At 43.2% G+C, this 21,359-nt stretch overlaps 1 protein-coding gene across 1 annotated transcript in view; it reads left to right on the top strand.

The window, feature by feature from the left end:
* The window catches only part of esyt2b (extended synaptotagmin-like protein 2b), a gene marked incomplete at its 5' end in the record, with an annotated part of 88,317 nt that overhangs the window by 23,306 nt on the left and 43,652 nt on the right, over positions 1 to 21,359 (top strand). The window contains 2 exon segments of the mRNA XM_084325817.1: positions 10,903 to 10,975; positions 14,423 to 14,512. Coding sequence (XP_084181943.1) covers positions 10,903 to 10,975; positions 14,423 to 14,512 — 163 coding nt within the window.

Below are 21,359 nucleotides of genomic sequence, written 5' to 3' on the forward strand. Positions count from 1 at the left end.
ACACATAAACACGTTGCAAAGCAGTGAGTTCACTTCTTGGTATAGCAGTCTGTGCTGTTGCCCGCGGTGTGGGAGACCACGGGTTCGGAACTCCCTCGGGGCATCGAAGTTCAAGGTGACGATGTCACAGTCGTTTATATATAATTTCTTTTGTATCATTCCATTTGGGCTGTGGGGGGGTGCTTAATGTCTGAAGGAGCCGACTGAAGGCTTCGTGTCCTCTGCGAAAGCATGCAATTGGTCCACTGATACATCTTGATATTTGTCTAGTGTGTTCATTAGACGGGTGAAATCCTCTTTCAGTGCCTCTGTGCCCGTTTTCTTAGGCAGTTAGCCTCGCTGGTATGCGCGCCATTAGTGTTAGCCACGCTTCTAGGCCTCTTTGCTTTTGGAAAGAATGATCCCAAAAAAATACAAAATAAAAATAAAATAAATATAAAAAAATAATATTATTATTATTATTATATATATTTTTTGCATTTGACTAAGAGGTTGGCAGTCGCTACGGCTCCTTTCGATCGATTATTAGACTATTCGACTAGTCGAGGTCAGCCCTACTATGGTTATAAAACCGTTGCATGTGTTGACGTAGTGACCACCAGTTATTACAGGTTCGCCTTCATTCTGAATAGCCTATTCCTGGAATCAACTCTTACAAAAGAAATCTATGCGACTGCGTTTCAATCTCTTGACAGTTGTCTCTTTCTATGTTGCAGCAGTATAATCATTGTAGGTAATCTTATCACCAATGGCTGCAAGGATAGAGAAAATACTTCCGAGAGGGGGGTGTTGGGCAGTGGCACGTCTGAGATCCAATAGACCTCTTGCACGTGTTCTTTTTGTCTACCTCAATAAGGGAGGGTGGCTCCTTCAGCATGGGAAGGTGAGTGAGTTGTTAAACTAGCTTTGTCTGTGTCTTGACACAGGCTCTTTACCTCGATGATGGCGCCGCTCCGATCGGCTGCCTCTCTGTTCGCTCCGTCGAGACTGTTTACTTTTGTTAATATTTATAGTTTTTAGAGTTTTGTGCGTACCAACTGTTGGTGCATTTAGAGGCAGGCAACATGAATGACCACAAGGTGGCGCGATACAACGTAAGGAGGACTGTGTCAGAGGCCAAACGACGCTACAGGGATAAAATTGAACTCCAGTTTGAACAAGCTGACTCTAGAGCTATGTGGCAGGGGCTCAAAACGATGACAGACTACAAAGGCGCCTCCCTCAAACTGAACAGTGACATCTCCTTAGCAAATGACCTCAATACCTTCTATGCGAGGTTTGATGCTGGTAATAACAACACCAGCTCACAAGCCTCGGCAATGGGGGGGGGGGGGGTCGGCTGCTGATGGAGGCGCAGTGTTCAGGGTAACAGAGCATGAGGTGAGGCGGACCTTTAAAAAAGTGAATATCAGGAAGGCAGCAGGTCCAGACGGCATCCCCGGCCGCGTCCTAAAAGTCTGTGCCGACCAACTGGCCCCAGTATTCACTGACATATTTAACCTGTCCTTAGAACAGGCTGTCATCCCCACCTGCCTGAAGAAGTCCACTATTATCCCTGTACCCAAAAAATCCAAGCCTGCTTGCCTCAACGACTACCGCCCTGTAGCTCTCACCTCCATAGCCATGAAGTGCTTCGAGAAGCTAGTAAAGGGCTACATCTGCTCCTCCCTCCCCATCAACATGGACCCCCTGCAATTTGCATACCGCCCCAACAGGTCCACGGAGGACGCCATATCCCATGTGCTGCACACAGCAGCATCACACCTGGACAAGAGGCAGGGGAACTATGTGAGAATGCTATTCATCGACTACAGCTCGGCATTCAATACCATAGTCCCCTCCATACTCATAGCCAAGCTCAGGGACCTGGGCTTGGGCTATGACCTCTGCCAGTGGGTCTTGGACTTCCTGACTGGCAGACCCCAGGTGGTGAGAGCAGGCAACTGCACCTCCTCATCCATCACCCTCAACATAGGGGCCCCCCAGGGCTGTGTTCTGAGTCCCCTCCTCTACTCCCTGTACACACACGACTGTGTGGCTCAGCGGAGTAGCAATACAATCGTCAAATTTGCTGACGACACAGTGGTGGTGGGCCTGATCTCTGCCAACGACGAGAGGGCCTACCTGGAAGAGGTCAAGGTCCTGGCGGGATGGTGCCAGGAAAACAGCCTCTCCCTGAACGTCAGCAAAACAAAGGAGATGATTGTGGACTTCAGGAGGTCGGGGGTCAAGGACTACAGCCCCCTCAGCATCGACGGGGCACCGGTTGAGAGAGTCAACAGCTTCAAGTACCTCGGAGCCTACATATCCGAGGACTTGACATGGACCACACACATTAACAGTGTGGTGAAGAAGGCACGACAACGCCTCTACTTCCTCAGGCGCCTAAGGAAGTTCCAAGTCAGCCAGAAGATCCTTAAGAACTTCTACTCATGTACAATAGAGAGCATCTTGACCGGCAACATCACCTCCTGGTTTGGGAATAGCACTGCAAAAGACCGAAGCAGACTACAAAGAGTGACACGTGCAGCCGAACGCACAATTGGAGGGGGGCTCCCCACCCTCCAGAACATTTACTACAAGCGTTGCAAGGGCAAGGCTAAGAGAATCATTAAAGACTCCAGTCACCCGAACAACTGCCTCTTTGAACTGCTGCGGTCAGGCAAGCGATACCGGAGTCTCAAGGCGAGCACAGAAAGACTCAGAAGTAGCTTCTATCCCCAGGCCATCAGGCTGCTAAACGAACAATGAATGAACACTACACAACAACAACCACCAAACGCACATAGCACACACATCCACACGCACACACTCACTTTAAACAAACACACTGTAGCACCCACTCCACACACTTTATAGCACACACCCACTTTAAACAAACACACTGTAGCACCCACTCCCCACACTTTATATTTATGGATGAAGGATTGCACTACAACTCGTACACCTTACTGTAAATTGTACCTAAAATTGTACCTCATCCCATTTCTGCTTTGCACTAGATAGTACTGTACATTAGTACACTGCATAGTATTGTGTATTGTATATTATATGGTAACTCAGAACATTGTACATATGTCTATACCGAACACTGTGACCTCATTCTCTTCTTCTAAATTCATGCTATATTATGTTATTATGTTATTTGATACTATCTTGTCTAGCACAGTCTCTGGAGCGTAACAGTAAGAAGCATTTTGTATGAAAGTATTCTGTACTTCTGTATGACAACTATTAAAGAACTTGAACTTGAACTTGAACAACGTTTGAACGTTTTCTCTCTTTGCTAAGGCGGGGGGATTTGAATTTCATAGCGGCGTCTCTTAAAGAAAGGAAAATCGCTAGCTTAGCAATACAGCTCAGGTCACCCAAAGTCACACCCGATGTCACCAGCACCAGTACATTATCATAGTGGGGGGCGTAATGAGTTTGCAACACCTGGCCATTTAGTGTTGGTAATGTGGCTGTGACAATTAGGGGCCTTTCTCACTCACGTTTGGAGATCGAATCACTGCTCCCGAGAACGGGGGGGAGTGTTCTCACTCACCCCTTTTGCGATGCGAAACGGCGCTGATTCGTTTCACCCCCCGCTGAACGGGATCTGTTCGATGAGGTGGTCTCGGAATCGCGCCGTGCAGTGCGGGGGGCGTGACACACACAACGTCGTTACTGTCATGCTTGCTTGAATTTTGGGAAGATAACACCACACACGGCAACAACTGGAGAATACCCACAAAAACGATATTTATGGGCAATTTGAGAGTTCAGACCTCAGCCAAAAACAAGTAGATGAAAACATGAAGTTATTGTTATAAGGACCCCAGTCCAAGCTACAACAGTCTGCATTCCCTTAACAATTGTTTGTATTGAGCCGTATTGTATTGTACCCATATGCAATATGTTAAATAAAGTTTACATCCATTCATTCTGCTAGCATTACCGATTCGGCGATTGCATGAGCAGCTGGCTAACGTTAGCTATCATACCGTGTTAGCTCAGAGCTCCTCTTTCAATCTTAACAAGCATTAAACAAATGGCCCAGTCATCTATTCACCGTTGTTTAATACACACAGTGTTGTCTCTAATGTCTCTAACCAGTAGATCAATGACATTCAATATAATGCATATAATCGATGCAGCAATGTTACTAGTAAAAGGCTAAGCTAACTAGCGTTAGCCGTTAGCCATTGCTGTATACTATACTTTCTTGTTCGAATGCATTTATTTCTATTAGACCAGTGGTGCCCAACCAGTCGGCCGTGGTCGACCAGTAGATCAATGACATTCAATATAATGCATATAATCGATGCAGCAATGTTACTAGTAAAAGGCTAAGCTAACTAGCGTTTAGCCGTTAGCTTAGCGCTATCGTTAAAACGCTCAAAAGCGGACTCTACAACACCATCCATTCGTGATAAAATGGGGTGGGTTATATTGACAAGGCTTGACAACAGTGGTTCAAATATAACTTCATATTTATTGACAATTTGTTCATTATATCAGCATCCAGAGTCCGCAGTCGTGTTAAGACATTCCTGTTTACATTTTCGAACGTGACGTCATCGCCTACGGCAAGCGTAAACGCTCAAAAGGCAAACCGTAAACAGAACCCGAAGCGAACCAAGACTGCAGTGTGTACACAAACTAGAGGGGGGAGAGGGGGGGGGGGGGGGGGGTTCGCACTCTGACCCGGAAGGAGGGCGGTACGCGACCGGAACGGACAGAATGAGTGAGTGAGAAAGGGCCCTTAGGCTAGTCAGCAAAACATATTCCGGTAATCCTCCTGTAAAACGTCCCTTTACCTTTCACACCGAATGCAGTATAAAGGACAAGAAGGTCCGGGGGCTGGCGAACCACCGGCGAAAGTCCAACATCGCTTAATTTCTCCTTTTGCTTCATAATAACGTTCCACCTGGTTGAAGTGCATATGAGCAAATCCACGGATGGAAAAAAACAAGGGAGGGCGTGGACACGTGCAAGTGACGTGCATGCGAATTTTCTTCACGCGCACAGTAGGTGCGAGGAGATGACATCTCATAATGGCAGAGCGAGACACGATTGGCCAGTATGAATATATAACAATATCACAATCGAGAAGAAAAGGAATACTCTTCTTACCCTTTGTTTACTTTGGCCCCCAGCTGACTTTATCTCTCCTCAACCAAATCCACTGGCTCCCTTTCAATGCCTCTCATTAACCACATTTCTGCATACGGTATCTAAGCTCTTATCTTTGGTACGCCTCCTCCACTGAATCCTCCCAGGGCGCAATCAGCTCTATTGAATAAACTATCCACTGACTAACAGGCCATAACACTAGGTCAGGCCTCAAGTTGGTGCTAACTATCTCTTGTGGAACAACGCGTTCCCCTCCCAAATCTACCTGCATCTTCCGATCGCCATGGCTCCCTTCTGACGCATGCCTGCCATCCCTCCACCTTCACACACTTAAACACTTTTGTTAGTTACTGGTAGCTGGAGAATGCCTTTCCCACACAATGTCACACTACTAATAACACTGAGGAACTCCTAGCCATTTCCTAATAGACGAATGAACCAACCTCTCAAGCCTTTCCACCTTTTCATATTGGCACTTCCATGTACTGACAGTGGCCACATCAACTTAGGGAATAAACAAAACTGCAAACACCACAACTTCAACTTGCCTGGAAGCCCTGATTTCCCTATCCTTCCTATCCCCTCTACAACAGCTTTCCTAAGTTACTCCATCTGTTCACTGTCATTCAACTCCCCATTATACCACCTACCCAAACATTTCACTGGCTTGTCCCTTATAGATGGAGTTTCCTCCTCATCTACATACAACTCTCTATTACCTTCCCTCACGTCAATGAAATGCTTCTCGACTTACTAGGATTAATCTTCATCCTAGCTCACTTGAGATTCTCATTTAACATCTCTAGTAACCTTTTTGTACAAGGCCAGTGCCTGTCCTGGTCCCCAATATCGTGTCATCCATGTAAGCTACTGCCGTCTCTCCCCACCTACCACCCACCTTAATGCTCTGATAATTACTTCCATCGCCACTGTAAATCCTAGTGGGGAAAACACCCTGCCATAACGCCTATGTCTAGTCTCTACCATGCTGTTGTAAAATATATAGTACTAAAACACATTCTAATATCTTAAAAGTATGCATTCACCAAGTTGAAGACCAAATGTGTTTGTCAGGTCTACGAATACCACATGATGTAAATAAGATAAGATAAGATAAGATAAGATATTCCTTTATTGATCCCCTTGGGGAAATTCAGGCATCATAGCAGCATGGTGGAAGGGGGGGGGGGTACAGGTAGTAAAAACAACACAAGCAGTGTAAACAAATGGGTCAATATAATTTACTATCTAACTAACTGAAAAATATATTCACAGTATTCACGGTGTCATATAAGGTGCAGTATGCATAAGGTAGTGTTATAATTTACTATCTACTGAAATATACATTATTCACAGTATCACAGTATCCACTGAAATATACATTATTCACAGTATCCACATAAGGTGATCTGTCTTGGCTTTTATCTGGTTCCACATCATGCTAGTGTGTTCTATCTGGGGGGCGACAGTGGCTCGGGAGGTAGAGCAGTCGTCTGGCAATCCGGAGGTTCCTGGTTCGATTCCTGCTCCTCCCGGGCAGCGTGTCGATGTGTCCTTGAGCAAGACACTTAACCCCTAATTAATAATAATAATAATAACTTTATTTGTATAGCACTTTTCATACAGAGGTTGCAGTTCAAAGTGCTTCACAACAGTAAAAAATACAGGCATAAGCGAGCATAAAAAGATAGACGGGTAGAATCACAGTGTTTCACATTAGGATCTAGCATCCCAATAGGCTCTCCGCTTACAGTTTTCAGTAACACAAATAGTAAAAATAGTTTAAAATGATTCAGTTTAAAAATAGTCAAAAAATTATAAAATAGAACGGACATAAAAAATACAGGCATGAGCGAGCATAGCAAGATATGGCAAATCACAGTGTTTCACATTAGGATCTAGCATTAATTGCCCCCGATGAGCAGGTTGGCACCTTGCATGGTCGCCTCCGCCGTTGGTGTGTGAATGTGTGAGTGAATGGGTAAAAATGTGAGTAACACATTGTAAAGCACTTTGGATAAAAGCGCTATATAAAAAAGCAGCCATTTACCATTCTCTGCACCTTGAAAAAACTTGATATTCCTGCTTTCTGTACTGTGGTATCTATTCAACTATTTCCAAATCGTTTTCTAGTCGCTGTGCCACTATACTAAAGAAAATCTTACCTTCTACATTCAGGAGGGATATGGTCAGAAACCACCTTAAAATGGTGGACTCTTTCTCCTTGGGAATTGGGATTCCCCCTACTCTACACCACGTTCTTGGTATAACTGGTTCATCCCATACTACTCTCAATAACCTCAACAAGAATCTAAGTACATCAGCACTTTTATAAACTCGGTGGGAGACTCCATTCGGCCCTGGGGCCATTGCACGTCTTACTACAGCTTCTGTAGTATATGTGGCCTAATATCCATTGTACTGTATGCTCTAATATCCATTGTACTGTATCTCTCCTAATGGTGGTATATCAGGAGGAAGAGCCATTTCTCTATTCTTTCCTGTATCCGAGTAAGTCTTTTTTTAAGTAATCCTCTACCTCTTGCTTTGAAGCTTTGAGTTTCCCTCCCTTTCCTTGGCTGAACATTCCTTTAACAAACTTAAATGGATCCCTATAAAATTCTTTCCTGACTCACTCCTTCTTCCTTCTCTTCCTCTTAAGTTGTTCTGCCTTCCCAAGTACTGTTAACCGTCTTCTTGGCTCGTCCTGCGATTAATTCCATCTCTCTCATCCACTGTTGCCTTTCTCCACTGCTTTCTTAGCGGTCTTCCCTCCTTCACTAACCTCTTTATTTCTTGCTGCCGTCTGGACCTAACTGACTGCAACAACCCTCTTTCTATCAATGATTCCAAATCGTGCAGCACCATATTCAGAGATAATGTCAATATCAAATCCCTGTTTCTTTCATTTTTCATTTGCCCTAGGCCATTTAGCTCTAGCTTTTTGCCCACGGCTCTTCTCTCTGACTGACTGGCTTGCCTCAGTACCGTCTACATCCCCTCCTCCAGCGCTTTCCTCCTCCTCCTCCTCCTCCTCCTCCTCCTCCTCCTCCTCCTCCTCAGTGATAGGGTTATTGATATCAAGTCAAGTCAAGTGTTCCTTTATTAATCCCCTTGGGGAAAGTCCTGCGATCTGTGGTTTTCTATCTGTCACTGGGCTTCAACCGACTGACTCCCTCTACCAAGCACTTCTTTATTGGCCTTTACTGTTACTTTCCGCCACAAGGACAGATCTGGAGCTTCTTTCCGTCTACCCCCCTGCACTCCATTAATGTATTATTATTAGAAACTAGAGACCTAGACCATTCAGAGGTGCATTGATATTAACACTTTCAGTGCCCAGCAGGGGGCGCACATTTAGTGCTTGAATGCCCACCATCCACTTCAATGTTAACGTTAATATCGCCTAATCTATGTTTTAAATTATGGCTATGTGTCTAATCTGCCCGTCGCTTATCAATGACTCATTTCCAGTCAACATTGTCGAAGCGGATTGTTTTTTTATCGGTTCATTTCCGTTTTATAGCATTTTGAAAAGCATTTTCGGCCTATTTATGAATCGTTTTCAAATAAACGCTAGACCATCGATAGTATATGTGTACGCATGCATGCTGGTGCCACGCGCTGAAAATCGATTCTCCTAGTTTCTGACCGCTCGCACAGTCAAACAGCCTGGGGGACACATAGGGGGAAAGCTTATATCTCCGTGAAAATAGGTCTGATCATCCCAAGACTGGTAAAATAGATTCCTTACCTGAGATCAGATGGTATCCAAATGGATTATTCCAATTCCTGATCGCCATTCCAAAAATCGATCCTTTTATTGATCCACCGCTACATACTGTAAAACACATATTACACGCTGTGGTGAGGGTCCAGCATGCGTGAGAAGTAAAATGTGGATTCCGGAGTTTTTTTTTCTCATCCATTTTCATGGAGTCCAATCCAAAAGGGTGCATTACCATCTGGGAGACGATAGGGGGCGCTTTTTTCACATCTGAGCACCTGGTGGGGCAGGCTTACCAACGGTAGACTCGGTTGATGAAATATGAATTCAGATCGCTAATAAAAAAAATAAAACAAGAATTCTCGTGATGGGCATTCAACCCGCGGGCTGATAACCCAAGAATTCTCGTTATGGGCATTCAAAGTGTTACCGTCATCCAATCCCTAACCTTAACTGGAAAAAAATACCTCTTCTTGCCAAACTTCTTGTCAAATGTTATTGGTCCAAATTAGTAACTATTCATACAGAATTTGCTGGAGCAACTTAGTAGACATTATTTTTTCATTCATTTATAGGTACATTATAATGTCCCTAGCCCCTCTGCATTCAAAGCGTTCTTAATTTTAATAGGTGAAGTTCAAAACATAATGTTTCTCACATATTGATAGACAGAAAAGATTGACATCCAGTTTTGAGCTGCATTGTATATGGCACCTACTGTTGGTGTAGAAGTGAGGGGGGGGGGGGGGTGAAACTGACTACCCAGGGCAGGGCCCTCAGATGGTCTGGATTAAAATATTTGAAAGGTTTCCACTAAATGGTGTGTACAGTGTGAATTGGGGGGAGAGGGGCCCAGAGACGACTTGTGCACAGGGGACCAGAAATTCTCACTATGCCACTGCTGTTGACCTTGAGCCCCTTCCCTCGATAACCCCCCCCCACAGCCACCCACAAACATGTTGTGACCTGTGTATTTACCACGTGGAGAAAAAAAAATTAGACATTTTCGTTTTTTAAGTAGATTATATACTTATCTTTTTTAAACAGGGCTTTTGAGGTGATGAAATCACTGCGCCCAGGCAGCAGTGGTCGGCAAAAAAAAGTATATATCTGCTTAGAAAATGAAAATGTCCTAAGCATTTTGTCTAACTCCAGGGTAGATGGGAAATAAGCTAATTTCCCAAAAAGTTGGCGTGTTCCTTTAAAGCCAAGAGCCAATGACTAAATTCCGCTGTTTCTCAACAGGATAAACACCCACTTTAAAGGTGTCCTGATGGCTTATTTCTTGTGACATTTGCAATGTCAATTTGCTTTGTCTAATTGTTTGTTTTGTTTTGGTGTGTTATTTATTGTTTTGTTATGTGTTTTGTCACATACTGTATATTGTGATGCCATGTCAGTTATTGGACCCCAGGACGAATAGCTGCTGATATGCAAAAGCTAATGGGGATCTAAATAAAACAAACAAACTAACAAACCTTTGGGGGTCTGTTATTGACACAAATGAGTAAGCCCTTCATCATTGAGGTGAGAAATATAAAGTTAATAACAGCGACTTCACTCAGTCTCTGCCTGAGGGCCCCCATGAAAACAAGAAGGATGTTAGTTAGCTCTATGGCCACCACTAATAGTTTGCTTAGCAACCAATATAATTATAATTCGATCAAATATAATTTTCACAGACCACAGCCGTGGGAGATGTATGAATCAAGGGAATCATCAGCACAGCCGGAGCTCTCCTGAGTGACCAGTCATATTATGGAAAATAAGATTATTATTATTATCATAAATTGAGAGTTGTTTGTTTCTAATTTAGAAAAGCAGATAGGAATTGATTTGCTCTCTCATTCATACAAAGAAAGGTATTGGAAAGATTATAATTTTAGAACCAGTATCATCAAGTGACTGATGACTGTATAGAAGAAATACCAATAACAATGCCTAGCCCTACGTTGGTGTAATTAGGTCACGTGTATGCTATTCTAATTCTACTTTATATTGTGTTGTCATTGATCTATTTCTCTTTTTTTATCACTTGCTGTTTTTTTATTATCCAGCTTCGCTGGGAACACTGAAATTGATGTGGACATCAAAAGATATTACTGCAAAGCTGGCATTAAAAGCATCCAGGTAAGGAAAACTTTGTTTGGTGGTTTAATTATCCACACGCATACGGTTATGTCTCTGGAGTGATTCTACCATCAATGTGTGCAAAGTAACGATACTAAAGTTATAAAGTTATAATATTACTAATAATTAGCATTACATTGTAAATGGCTTACAGAGCGGTGTGACTTTGAGCCTTTATTCTACAAGTAAATGTTAGTTTGTTTGTGAACTTTGCCTGTTTTCCTCCTTCATTTGTTCGGTTTCAGCAGCTCAGTTAAATAAAAAAATAATATACTGTATATATATATTTTTTTTTTATGTAAGGTTTTCAGTAGTTTGGAATGAAGACAGTATATATTCAACTACGTACGTGCACGTCTTTATTGTCAGCCGTGTAGACTGACCTCATCCATTACTTATATAGTAAGTAATATATACTGTACTGTATAAAAGCAATAATGCACTCGAACCAGTGGGATATAATGAATATTGCCACTCTGTGATGCCTACGCCACTCAAGCTTCGCTCTCGTGTATTATTGCTTAAATATCAACCTAGCTACCACTAAAGTACATCCTTAATGTGGTTCACTTCCAACAAGATACTATTAGATCACTACTAGAGATACTATTTAATCCTTATTTGAGTGAAATTAATTATATGTTGTGGAAGAATCCATTTGTCTGTTCCAAGACAATAGCTTCCATCTCACACCTTGGGAGAGCCAGGGAGCCATACAGCCCCCACCCCACCCAAACACAAGGCCGGTGTCTCCTTCTCTCCCCCAGGGTTCTCCCAGTTGGCCAGGATGGAAGCACTCCTCTTAGCCAAGCTCATTTGACCTACATGTACTTTATACCATGTAGTTCACTATTAAATCTATACAGATCGTGAAGATCTGTCCACGAGCATAATTGATGAATCCGGTCCCACCACAGTTTTTATAGAGCTTTTCTAGAACTTAAAGGCCCCATGAAATCAAAATAGATGTTTGTTATTTCTATCACATAATGTCTTGCACTGCATTGTCACTTATACTTGAGTATCTGTCCCAACAATGTCAAATATTCTTCTTAATGGTATTTTAGCGTTTGTAATTTCCTGGAAAACGGTAAAAGAAAAATTATGTCATCCTGCAAATGGGAGCGTATACTAATTTAGCATCCAATTAAATGCTTTCTTGAATGACATGTACAGAACATTGTAACTAAGCTAGCACTCTGCCTCTTTGACTAAGTTGAAAACATTTTCAATGTCCGCTTGCTAGCTAACCTTATTAATGTTGCTAATGTATGTTGCTAATAATTAGCTTGCTAGCTAAGGGACCGGCCGTAATGCACATTCAGTGCTGTTGGTTACTGTAAACGCCAAATCAATATCCACAAGTCCCTTCCTAGCTTCCTGTTTTTCACACTAAGGGTCAGAACTAAACCATAAAGATAGATGAAGCACTATAAGTGCATTGTGATGTAAAGGTTCAGGCCGACACGAGACCTCAAGTGTCCCTCTCTTACAGAGCCTGCAGGGTGAACACAGATTAGGATCTCTGCTTTCTCTTTCCTTGCTTTGGGAGAGAGTTGTTCATGTTCATACTGAATGGGCTGTCCAGTGCCGCCACTATAAGAATGAAATGTGTGCTCTCATAAACTGGGAAGCGTTCCCCTGCTCAAAGTGCCTCAGCTCAATTGTGTTTTCGGTTGCAGTCTACAGTGTGTGTGTGCGTGTGTGTTTTCCTACTGCTGTGAGGACCAAATGTCCCCACAGGTGATGAAAACAAGTCATTGTGTCATTTTCTTTGGTGTCATTGTGGGGACAGTGACTGGAACCCCCGGAAGGTAAAGGGGTTGTTTTAGGGTTAGAGGTCATGGTTATGTTTAGGTTAAGGTTAGGTTAGGTTTGATTCCGTTTTATTTCCCCCTTTCAGGCTATTTAACTTGACAATGAGGAGGGCTTTAGACTTCAAACATTTCTTATTTCACAAGAAAGAAAGATTGCATGATGTGATTTATTTGCAAAAACAATGCATACAGTGCAGACATAAGAATAGGTATAAAAGTAGTGCAACATAGAACCCTCCGGAACAGCCAATCCCCCAAACACCTGTGTGTGTGTGTATATATATATATATATATATATATATATATATATATATATATATATATATATATATATATATATATATATATATATATATTTAATCACTTGTTAGACTATATTGTTGTGCACTTTACTGTCACCTTGCACTCTGATTAGATGCCAACTTACATGTATCTTCGTTGTACTGTACTTGACAATACATGTGAATCGTATGGTTAGGGTAAGGAGTTGGGGAATGAACATGATTCAATATCAATGTCCCCACAATGTATAAAAAAAAACAGGTGTGACTTGTGTTGATGTGTGTTGTTTACACAGATGTGTTTGCGTGGGTCCTCTGTGACCGTGGCTACAGCAGCAGTAGAACATTGCTAGCAGAGAAAACAATCAATCCGTCCTCCTTGGAGACTACGAGTGTTGTTAGGTCCGTCCCCGCTCCACGCAGCTCATTATTCTATAACATTTCACTCCCGGCTTATTATACACTGTTAACACAATAGTCCCCCCGTCTCCCCCGCATCGCTGCCGAGGTACACACGCCAGCAGGAGTGGCTCACGTTACACACCGCGAGTGCAACTCAGTCCATACCTGGAAGATTTATAGCACAGACTTAAGCATGGGTTAGGAGGAGGATACGGTTCGCATTGTTCCCTTTTTATTAACACTACTTTGTGTTTTGCTTCTCACATGGGCGACCGTGGGGGAGGGGGGTTCTAAACCAGCTGTGGCTCAACAGTGTTTTCTGTGCAGTTTAACAGATTTTCATTACGCAGTCATTACGTTGGAATTAAAACCCATTTGGAATCTCACAAGAGAACTTTTATTTTTTTTTATATAATTTCTTTTTAATCACGGTCGGCTATAAGCCCTGCGGTGGCCTGCTTAGTTATATGGAGTACGATGACTTTGCGGTGAGATATATAGGCACGAAGAAACGTCATCTAAAGGATGCACTGACCAGTGTCATTGTTTTAAACATGATAAGCCGTGAAGAAGACCACAGATGGCCGGTGTGAGGTACTGACTCAGGATAGTGTTGCCAACTTGTCATACGCTGCTTGCAACCTATAATAGAACTCTCTGCTCGCAGCCCGCTACTGTGGAATGTTCCATCTCACTGGGCAAGATTATAAGGACACCTCATTAGGTGGGTCAAGGGCCTGCTGAGTCCCTATACTAGAAGCTCTGTGTGTGTGTGTGTGTGTGTGTGTGTGTGTGTGTGTGTGTGTGTGTGTGTGTGTGTGTGTGTGTGTGTGTGTGTGTGTGTGTGTGTGTGTGTGTGTGTGTGTGTGTGTGTGTGTGTGTGTGTGTGTGTGTGTGTGTGTGTGTGTGTGTGCTTATCTCAAAATACGCCTATTGTGTTTCCACAGCTCCACGGAGTGTTGAGAGTGGTGATGGAACCGTTGCTAGGCGACATGCCCCTCATCGGAGCCCTGTCTGTGTTCTTCCTCAAGAAACCGGTGAGTCCCTGACACTCGTATTAAATCACAGAGCTCGGGTCATTCCGCTGGAAAGCGTTCCAGTCTGTTTTTCAGTCCGGTTTCCCTATGTCATCACCGTGCATAAACTGTTCTATATCCTCTTGGGTTTTGTTTGTCTAGTGTTGCTCGCAAGCGAGTTGCTGCCAGACAGTGCATATCTCATCAATGCCCCCCGTCCCCTCCCCTCCAGCGCAGAGCCACTGCAGTACAACCTAAAAATATTTGGCCGATTTAAACCAAATAGGGGTTCGCAGTGGAGCTACACTGGAGCCTTAAATAGCTAGCGATCAGGCCAAGCCCTACTTTGCAAGATTTCTCCACTTCAGACATTCTGCTGAGACTCGAGGTGGAGAAAGGACTGTGAGAGAAACAGCCACTAAATCAGTGTTGCCGTACATGTGCATGTACTCACACACGCATGCACGCACGCACGCACGCAGACACACGCACATGTACTGTTCACAGACACATGCACATGTATAGGCAGAGAGTATTAACGGTGCAGTGTGTCTGGATACATAATTCATCTGTGCCCCGCCACATATCACATCAGCAGCTGTCCCTATGGCCTTAGGTCTGATATGTCTGTCAATATACTGCAGCCGGGCATCTCCCGGTCCTATCAGAGGGCCGTTGTGTTCCCATCTGGGAGGAGAGGGGAATAAACAACCTTTTAATAAAAAAAACAATCCAAACCAGCTTTGGCAGGAACTGTCACAATGAAGCATAACCTGGAACATGTTGTTTTTTTATATAACAAACCTCCATTCTAGCCCTCCAAAGATGGTCTGATCCTGTGTGCTGTCTAAAAGAGAAACACATGCAGACCATAAGAGGTCCAGGTAGCAGGAGGTGTCTTGAGAGCAGACTGATGCAACACAGTGTACATTTTAAAACGGGAGCTCATCCCAAGGCTTTAAAAAAGTCTTGCACACGTTCATTCAGTTTGACCGTCATTGAGACTGTGTTGATTATCTCCTCGCTGTGATGTCATCGGAGGACACAAAATCCATGTGTCCTGGTGATTACAACTCAGTGAAATGATGTGGGAAGAATAGAGATAAGGATCGTAATAGGTCATTGCTATTTTTTCCATTTCATTTAATTGAAAAATGGCACAAGGATTCAGTGTCCTCTGATGCAATCACAGGAGGAGGTATTCAAACCAATTACCTCTCAATAACCGTTGAACCAAATAAGTGTGTGCAGAACCATTTAGAGCCTTGGGATATGTGGGAGATTATGTGCAAAATAAATCGGCCCCTTTTTAAGAGCGACACATTTTCAGCAAGACATTTATCGGATGTTTGCATTATTACTGCCAATATGGATCGCTTGATCTAGCCGAGTGTGCAGCAGAGTCCAATGTTGACTGTGATTGATTATTCGACACGCAGCTCGTTAATATTAATTGTGACATTAATATTGAACTACCCCGGGTAACATGTAACCGTTGTTTACACGTATGTCAAACCGCTGTGATTGACCACTCATGGAGGAGAGAGCGGGGGGGGGGGGATGAATGAATGTGGATGAGAGCCTTGACATTAAGTCAAAGTATGGTTTTGTCAATATTCCAATGTACAGTTTTGCTTGTACAGTGTGTGTCCCCCACCAACCCACCCCTCCTACCCAACCCCTCCCCCCCACCCACCCAACCACCTCCAATGTACAGTCCCCCCCACTCAACCCCACCCCACCTACCCAACCTCCTCCAATGTACAGTTTCTACGTCAAATGTATATAACTCTTTTCTGGACTCTTTTTGTATCACAAACAGTACTGTATTTGTAAATCTGGTATGTCATAAATGTATAGATGTAGCAGTACTGTCTATCTGTATGTCATGTATGTCATATATGTTATGATGAATTGAAAATGGGGGACCCTGATGTAAACAAGACTAAAGTCGTTCTCTGGTCTGCATCCCCTTAACAATTGTATGTATTGAGCTGTACTGTACTGTAGGGCTGCAACTAACGATTATTTTGGTAATCGACTAATCTGTCGATGATTTTTTCGATTAGTCGACTAATCTAACGATTATTTTTGTCATTCGATTAGTCGACTAATCTAATGATTATTTTTGTCACACCCTCAATCTCTGCTTCCTGTGGGTATGGCTCCTTCTCCAATGCATGTTTTACCTCACATGCTCAAGTCTGCACACCTGTGAATGTCACCCTGTTGTCCAGTCCCTCTGCCTTAACAGTTAACTTAACATAACATGATGATCCCATAGCAAATTAAAATAATGACTCATGAAACATTTGAATTTGGATCCTAAGCAACTTTAAATCAAAATGTATTTGAACAATACAACAATCACTCATAACAAGATAAATAAATTAAATAATACAAATTAAAGTGGAAGTGTTTAACTAAAAAAATATATATAGCAGACTTCTTAACCAGCTTAACATCCCAGGGAACTAATGGGATAACTGGGGATGTTGTTTGCTCCTGACAAGAGTCTCAAAGTCTGGGGTGATGGTAGACAAAGCAACTCTGAGGTCATGCTCAATGTCCAATCTGTTCCTCTGCTTTGTCTTCAGCTGGACCAGAGCTGATAAGCCACTTTCACAAAGATAGGTAGTGCAAAAAAAAAAAAAACGTAATTTATTTTTATTTAAAAAAATTTAACGACTAATCGACGCAAACATTCTGCGTCGACAAGTTTTTATGATCGACGTCGTCGATTATGTCGACTAATCGTTGCAGCCCTACTGTACTGTACCCATTCTGCAATCTGTTAATAAAGTTTTCAATCAAGTTTTCAATCAATCAATCAAGTGGTTGTAGCTACGGCTGTGGGGGGGGCTGGAGACACGATCCAATATGCCTGAGTCTCCTGAACACGGAGAGACCATTTCCAAGTCGATCAGCACTTTCTCGGCCGAGCTATAGTTAATTTTCCGTACCTACTCCCGAGCTACGCATGCGCAGATTGCCCACAGAGTCTAGGTTCATCAATCTGCGCATGCGTAGTTTGGGAGTAGGTGCGAAAAAGCGACTATAACTCATATAAAAGTCTATTGGATCATGTCTCCAGCACCCCCACAGCCGTAGCTACAACCACTTAATGTCAAGGCTCTCATCCACATTCACTTCTACCCCCGCTCTCTCTCCCATGATTTCTGAATCCCGGAAGTGTTGCGATGGTCTATTGTGATAAACATGTGAGTGGATACTCTTCAAAAAACTGCCCCAGTGGCGCACCCGCATACTGCGACGCAGACCTACACGGTCGATCCGGGTTCGCCTCCCGCTCCCGGACGGATTTTCCGCATGTCCTCCCCCACATCCTCTCCCATTCTCCCTCTCCTCTGTCGGTCATGTCTGACCAATAAAGCTGGAAAAACGCAAAAAATAAATCTTAAAAATATTTAAACTGTAAACGTCCCCGTCCCTCGGATTGTTCCTTTACAGGAGCGGTGCGTACGGCAAGCACACAGGCCCAGATCTAACCCTCCGCCACAGCACGAAGCAACCGAGGGGCGAGAGCATCTCATTAAGAAAACGCATTTTGAAACTAATTCCCACGGCTTGGAGACGGACTACAGATGAAAGCTAATTCCGTGGCGAGATCCATCAGCTCTGTGGGGCTCGATCTCCGCCATGATAGACATTCCTCCCCAGGCTCCCCCTCTCCACGCTAAGCTCTTCTGGTTCTATTTTCTACCTCCCCCACATCTATTGTAACTTGAAAAGCCACGAGACATTCGATGAAGGTACCGGGGTCGTAAAATAAAGAGGCTGAACAAACAAAGCCGACATTCCAAAACAGATGGTAAATCACGCCTGCAGGCTTTTGACCAACATGAACAACCTGAAACCACAGAACCACTGACCTGGAATGTCTCCTTTGTCTGTCAGAGTTGCACTTAAGATAAACTGTAATCTATCATGTTGTAATGTGTGTCCTAATAAACGTGTTCTCATATAACACACATATACAATTATTCCCCAATCAAATATATCTCGTTAATATCGGTTCCAGTGTTTTAGCCGTGGTGACGGGGGTCATTTATGGAGTTTTCTTCCCCTGACAATGGTGATGTTCTTGCTCTGGTGGTCGACCGCGGCTGAAGACATGCAGAGAAACATTGAGTTAGGTATTATTTGCCTATTCATTGATCCCCCCCCTGAGTAATCAATCCGGTAACCTGGGAAAGCCCTGTGTAGCAGAGCTCATTAGTGGCTGTTAGTGGTGGTGATCCTGAGCGCTCCTGTTAGGCTACTTGTTATTAATATTTCAGTGAGCCAGATGTTTTTCCTTGGCACTGCGAGGATCCACACTCGCTTGTCATCTGGTCGGGGCTCGTAGCACTGTGCGTGTGTAGTCCACCATATGGTTAATAACGATGGTAAATATAAAATGGTAAATGGCTGCATTTATATAGCGCTTTTTTCCAAAGCGCTTTACAATTTGTTCCTCACATTTTACCCATTCACTCACACATTCACACACCAATGGCGGAGGCAACCATGCAAGGTGCTACCTGCTCATCGGGAGCAATTAGGGGTTGTTAGGTGTCTTGCTCAAGGCCACATTGACACGCTGCCCGGGAGGAGCGGGAATCGAACTGGTTTAGCACGGGGGACCTAAATAACTGGACAATCACTCATGGCCATAGCCAGCTATGAGGTCACGACACGACTGGTCAATGACTGGCCCACTACTAGGCTGGGACAGCGGCCCATTGGTACTGACTGACACTGGGCTGGCCCAATCACATCTCTTACTAAGCCCCCCCTCCCACTAGGCTGGAACAGTGGTCCATTAAGCTGGCCCAATCACATCTCTTACTAAGCACCCCCCCCCCCCCCCCCTCCTCTCACCTGTTTTTCGTGTGAGAACAGATGGCGCTGAAAAAAATGGATAAACAGAAGAAGCATAAAGCGGGTGCGGAGAAATTGCAGGCGAAAACAAATAAAAATCTAGAGCCAAATGTAATAAATGTTTTCTGCAGCTTCAACGTCGTCACCCACAGTAGTGCAGCAACAGCCTCAGGTGGCCCAGGCAGAGGAGCAGACACAGGCAGTGGAGCAGCATGTGAGCTTGACAGGGCCGAGGGACAGTGAGCAGGAGGAGCCTGAGGTAGTTTGTGTGTGTCATGCCATGCCATGATGATGATGATTAATTAAATTAATGTCGATAATAATATGAATGATAACATACTCATAATAATGCTATCATAAAGTGAGACTACTGCTGGTGGTCTCTCAGTCAGTCAATGTCAAATAGTGCAGCATAAGCTATTGGCATTGTTTTTGTAGTGAATGCAGTTAACTAGCTAACGTTATTGTGTCAGCATCGCGTTGGCTAAGCTAAGCCCACGTTGCTGTGAGTGACCTAGGTAGGTCCATATCGTGTCATCATAATATTATTTAAAAAATCATTAGGATAAGGGTTCCCTTGATAAAGATGCACGAAAAGGCTGTATAATATACAACACCTGTAGCTCAACTGCAAAAACTGCTTTTTTTTATTTGATTCGATTTTTATTTGGAAATTACAAACACATTATCTCTAGATAATGGCTAGCCAGTTGCGTAAGAAAGTGTGTATAAAAATTGTGTGCATGTGCGTCTAAACCCTGGCTACGGCCCTCCAAGCGTGGGCTGGTGTTCCAGAGCAGCATAGATGATGGATAAGGTGGTAATTTACTGAGTAGGGCTTTATAAATATTCAGATGATTACTGGGCCTGTCAGCCAATACTGCACCATGTCAAACATTAGGTATAAAGTCTGGAGCTGCTCTATTGACAATGAATGGGCGACTGAATTTGTGGACCCACAGAATGTCTATTGTACCTAAATTAGCTTCATTCTATAGTAGGGTTCTCAGTTCTGAAACAGAAAATATGCCCATATACTCAGAGCATTCCCCTGGGTGCTCTCAGTGTCACCTTTACCATCTTTCCCAATTCATTGTCTCTGGAGCAGCTCCAGACTTTATACTTGATGGCATCACAAGTTTGAGTTTTAGCACTCTAGTTTGTGGATGTGGGAGAGAGTTGTTCATGTTCACTGATGTTTTCACTTAGTCCATAGGAATAACATGTTTGAATTCTGAAATTGGGCGTAGTTCCCCTTTTAACTACTGCAAACCCATTCAGGTCTGTGAAAAACAACATGTCTTATCCCTAACTCTGTGCTAATGTCCAGTGTTCAGTTAAGACAAGTCAAGTGTTCCTTTATTAGCCCACTTGGGGAAATGCAGGTGTCATAGCAGCATGGGGGACGGGGGAGGGAAGGTACAGTACAGGCAGGAAAAAAGATAATAATAGAAATTATAATAATATAAATAATAAAATAGTATAAAATAATAATATATTACAATATACAAATAATAATAATAAGAGAATAGAACATAATACAAATAATAATAATAATATAATTATTATCATGCTGTTTTTCAACAGCAACAGCTGTTGGTTTATACAGACCACCCTCGTCCAAAGTAAAAAAATTCGACCAATTAAACTATCTTCTAAAAGAATGTGATTTTGGTAAAGAGGTATTACTAATGGGTGACATAAACTGCAATTGGGAAGACAAACACAGCAGAAGTGCTCTTAAACTAATCACAAAGACCTTTGACTTTACACAGTTAGTTAAGGGACCGACGAGAATAACCCAGTCCTCCAGCACACTGATTGACCTAGGTAATATTCACAAATAAGCCAGAGAGAATTGTTAAGACTCTCAATACAGGGTTATCTGACCATAATTTAACCCTTATTGTTAGGAAACTGTCCAAAAAGCGTTTTAGCCCTGCATGGGGCAAGAAAGCCTAGCCAACTTAACTAAACTAAACTA

Source organism: Notolepis coatsorum, assembly GCF_963971535.1.
Source record: "Notolepis coatsorum genome assembly, chromosome: 12".
Lineage (NCBI taxonomy): Eukaryota > Metazoa > Chordata > Actinopteri > Aulopiformes > Paralepididae > Notolepis > Notolepis coatsorum.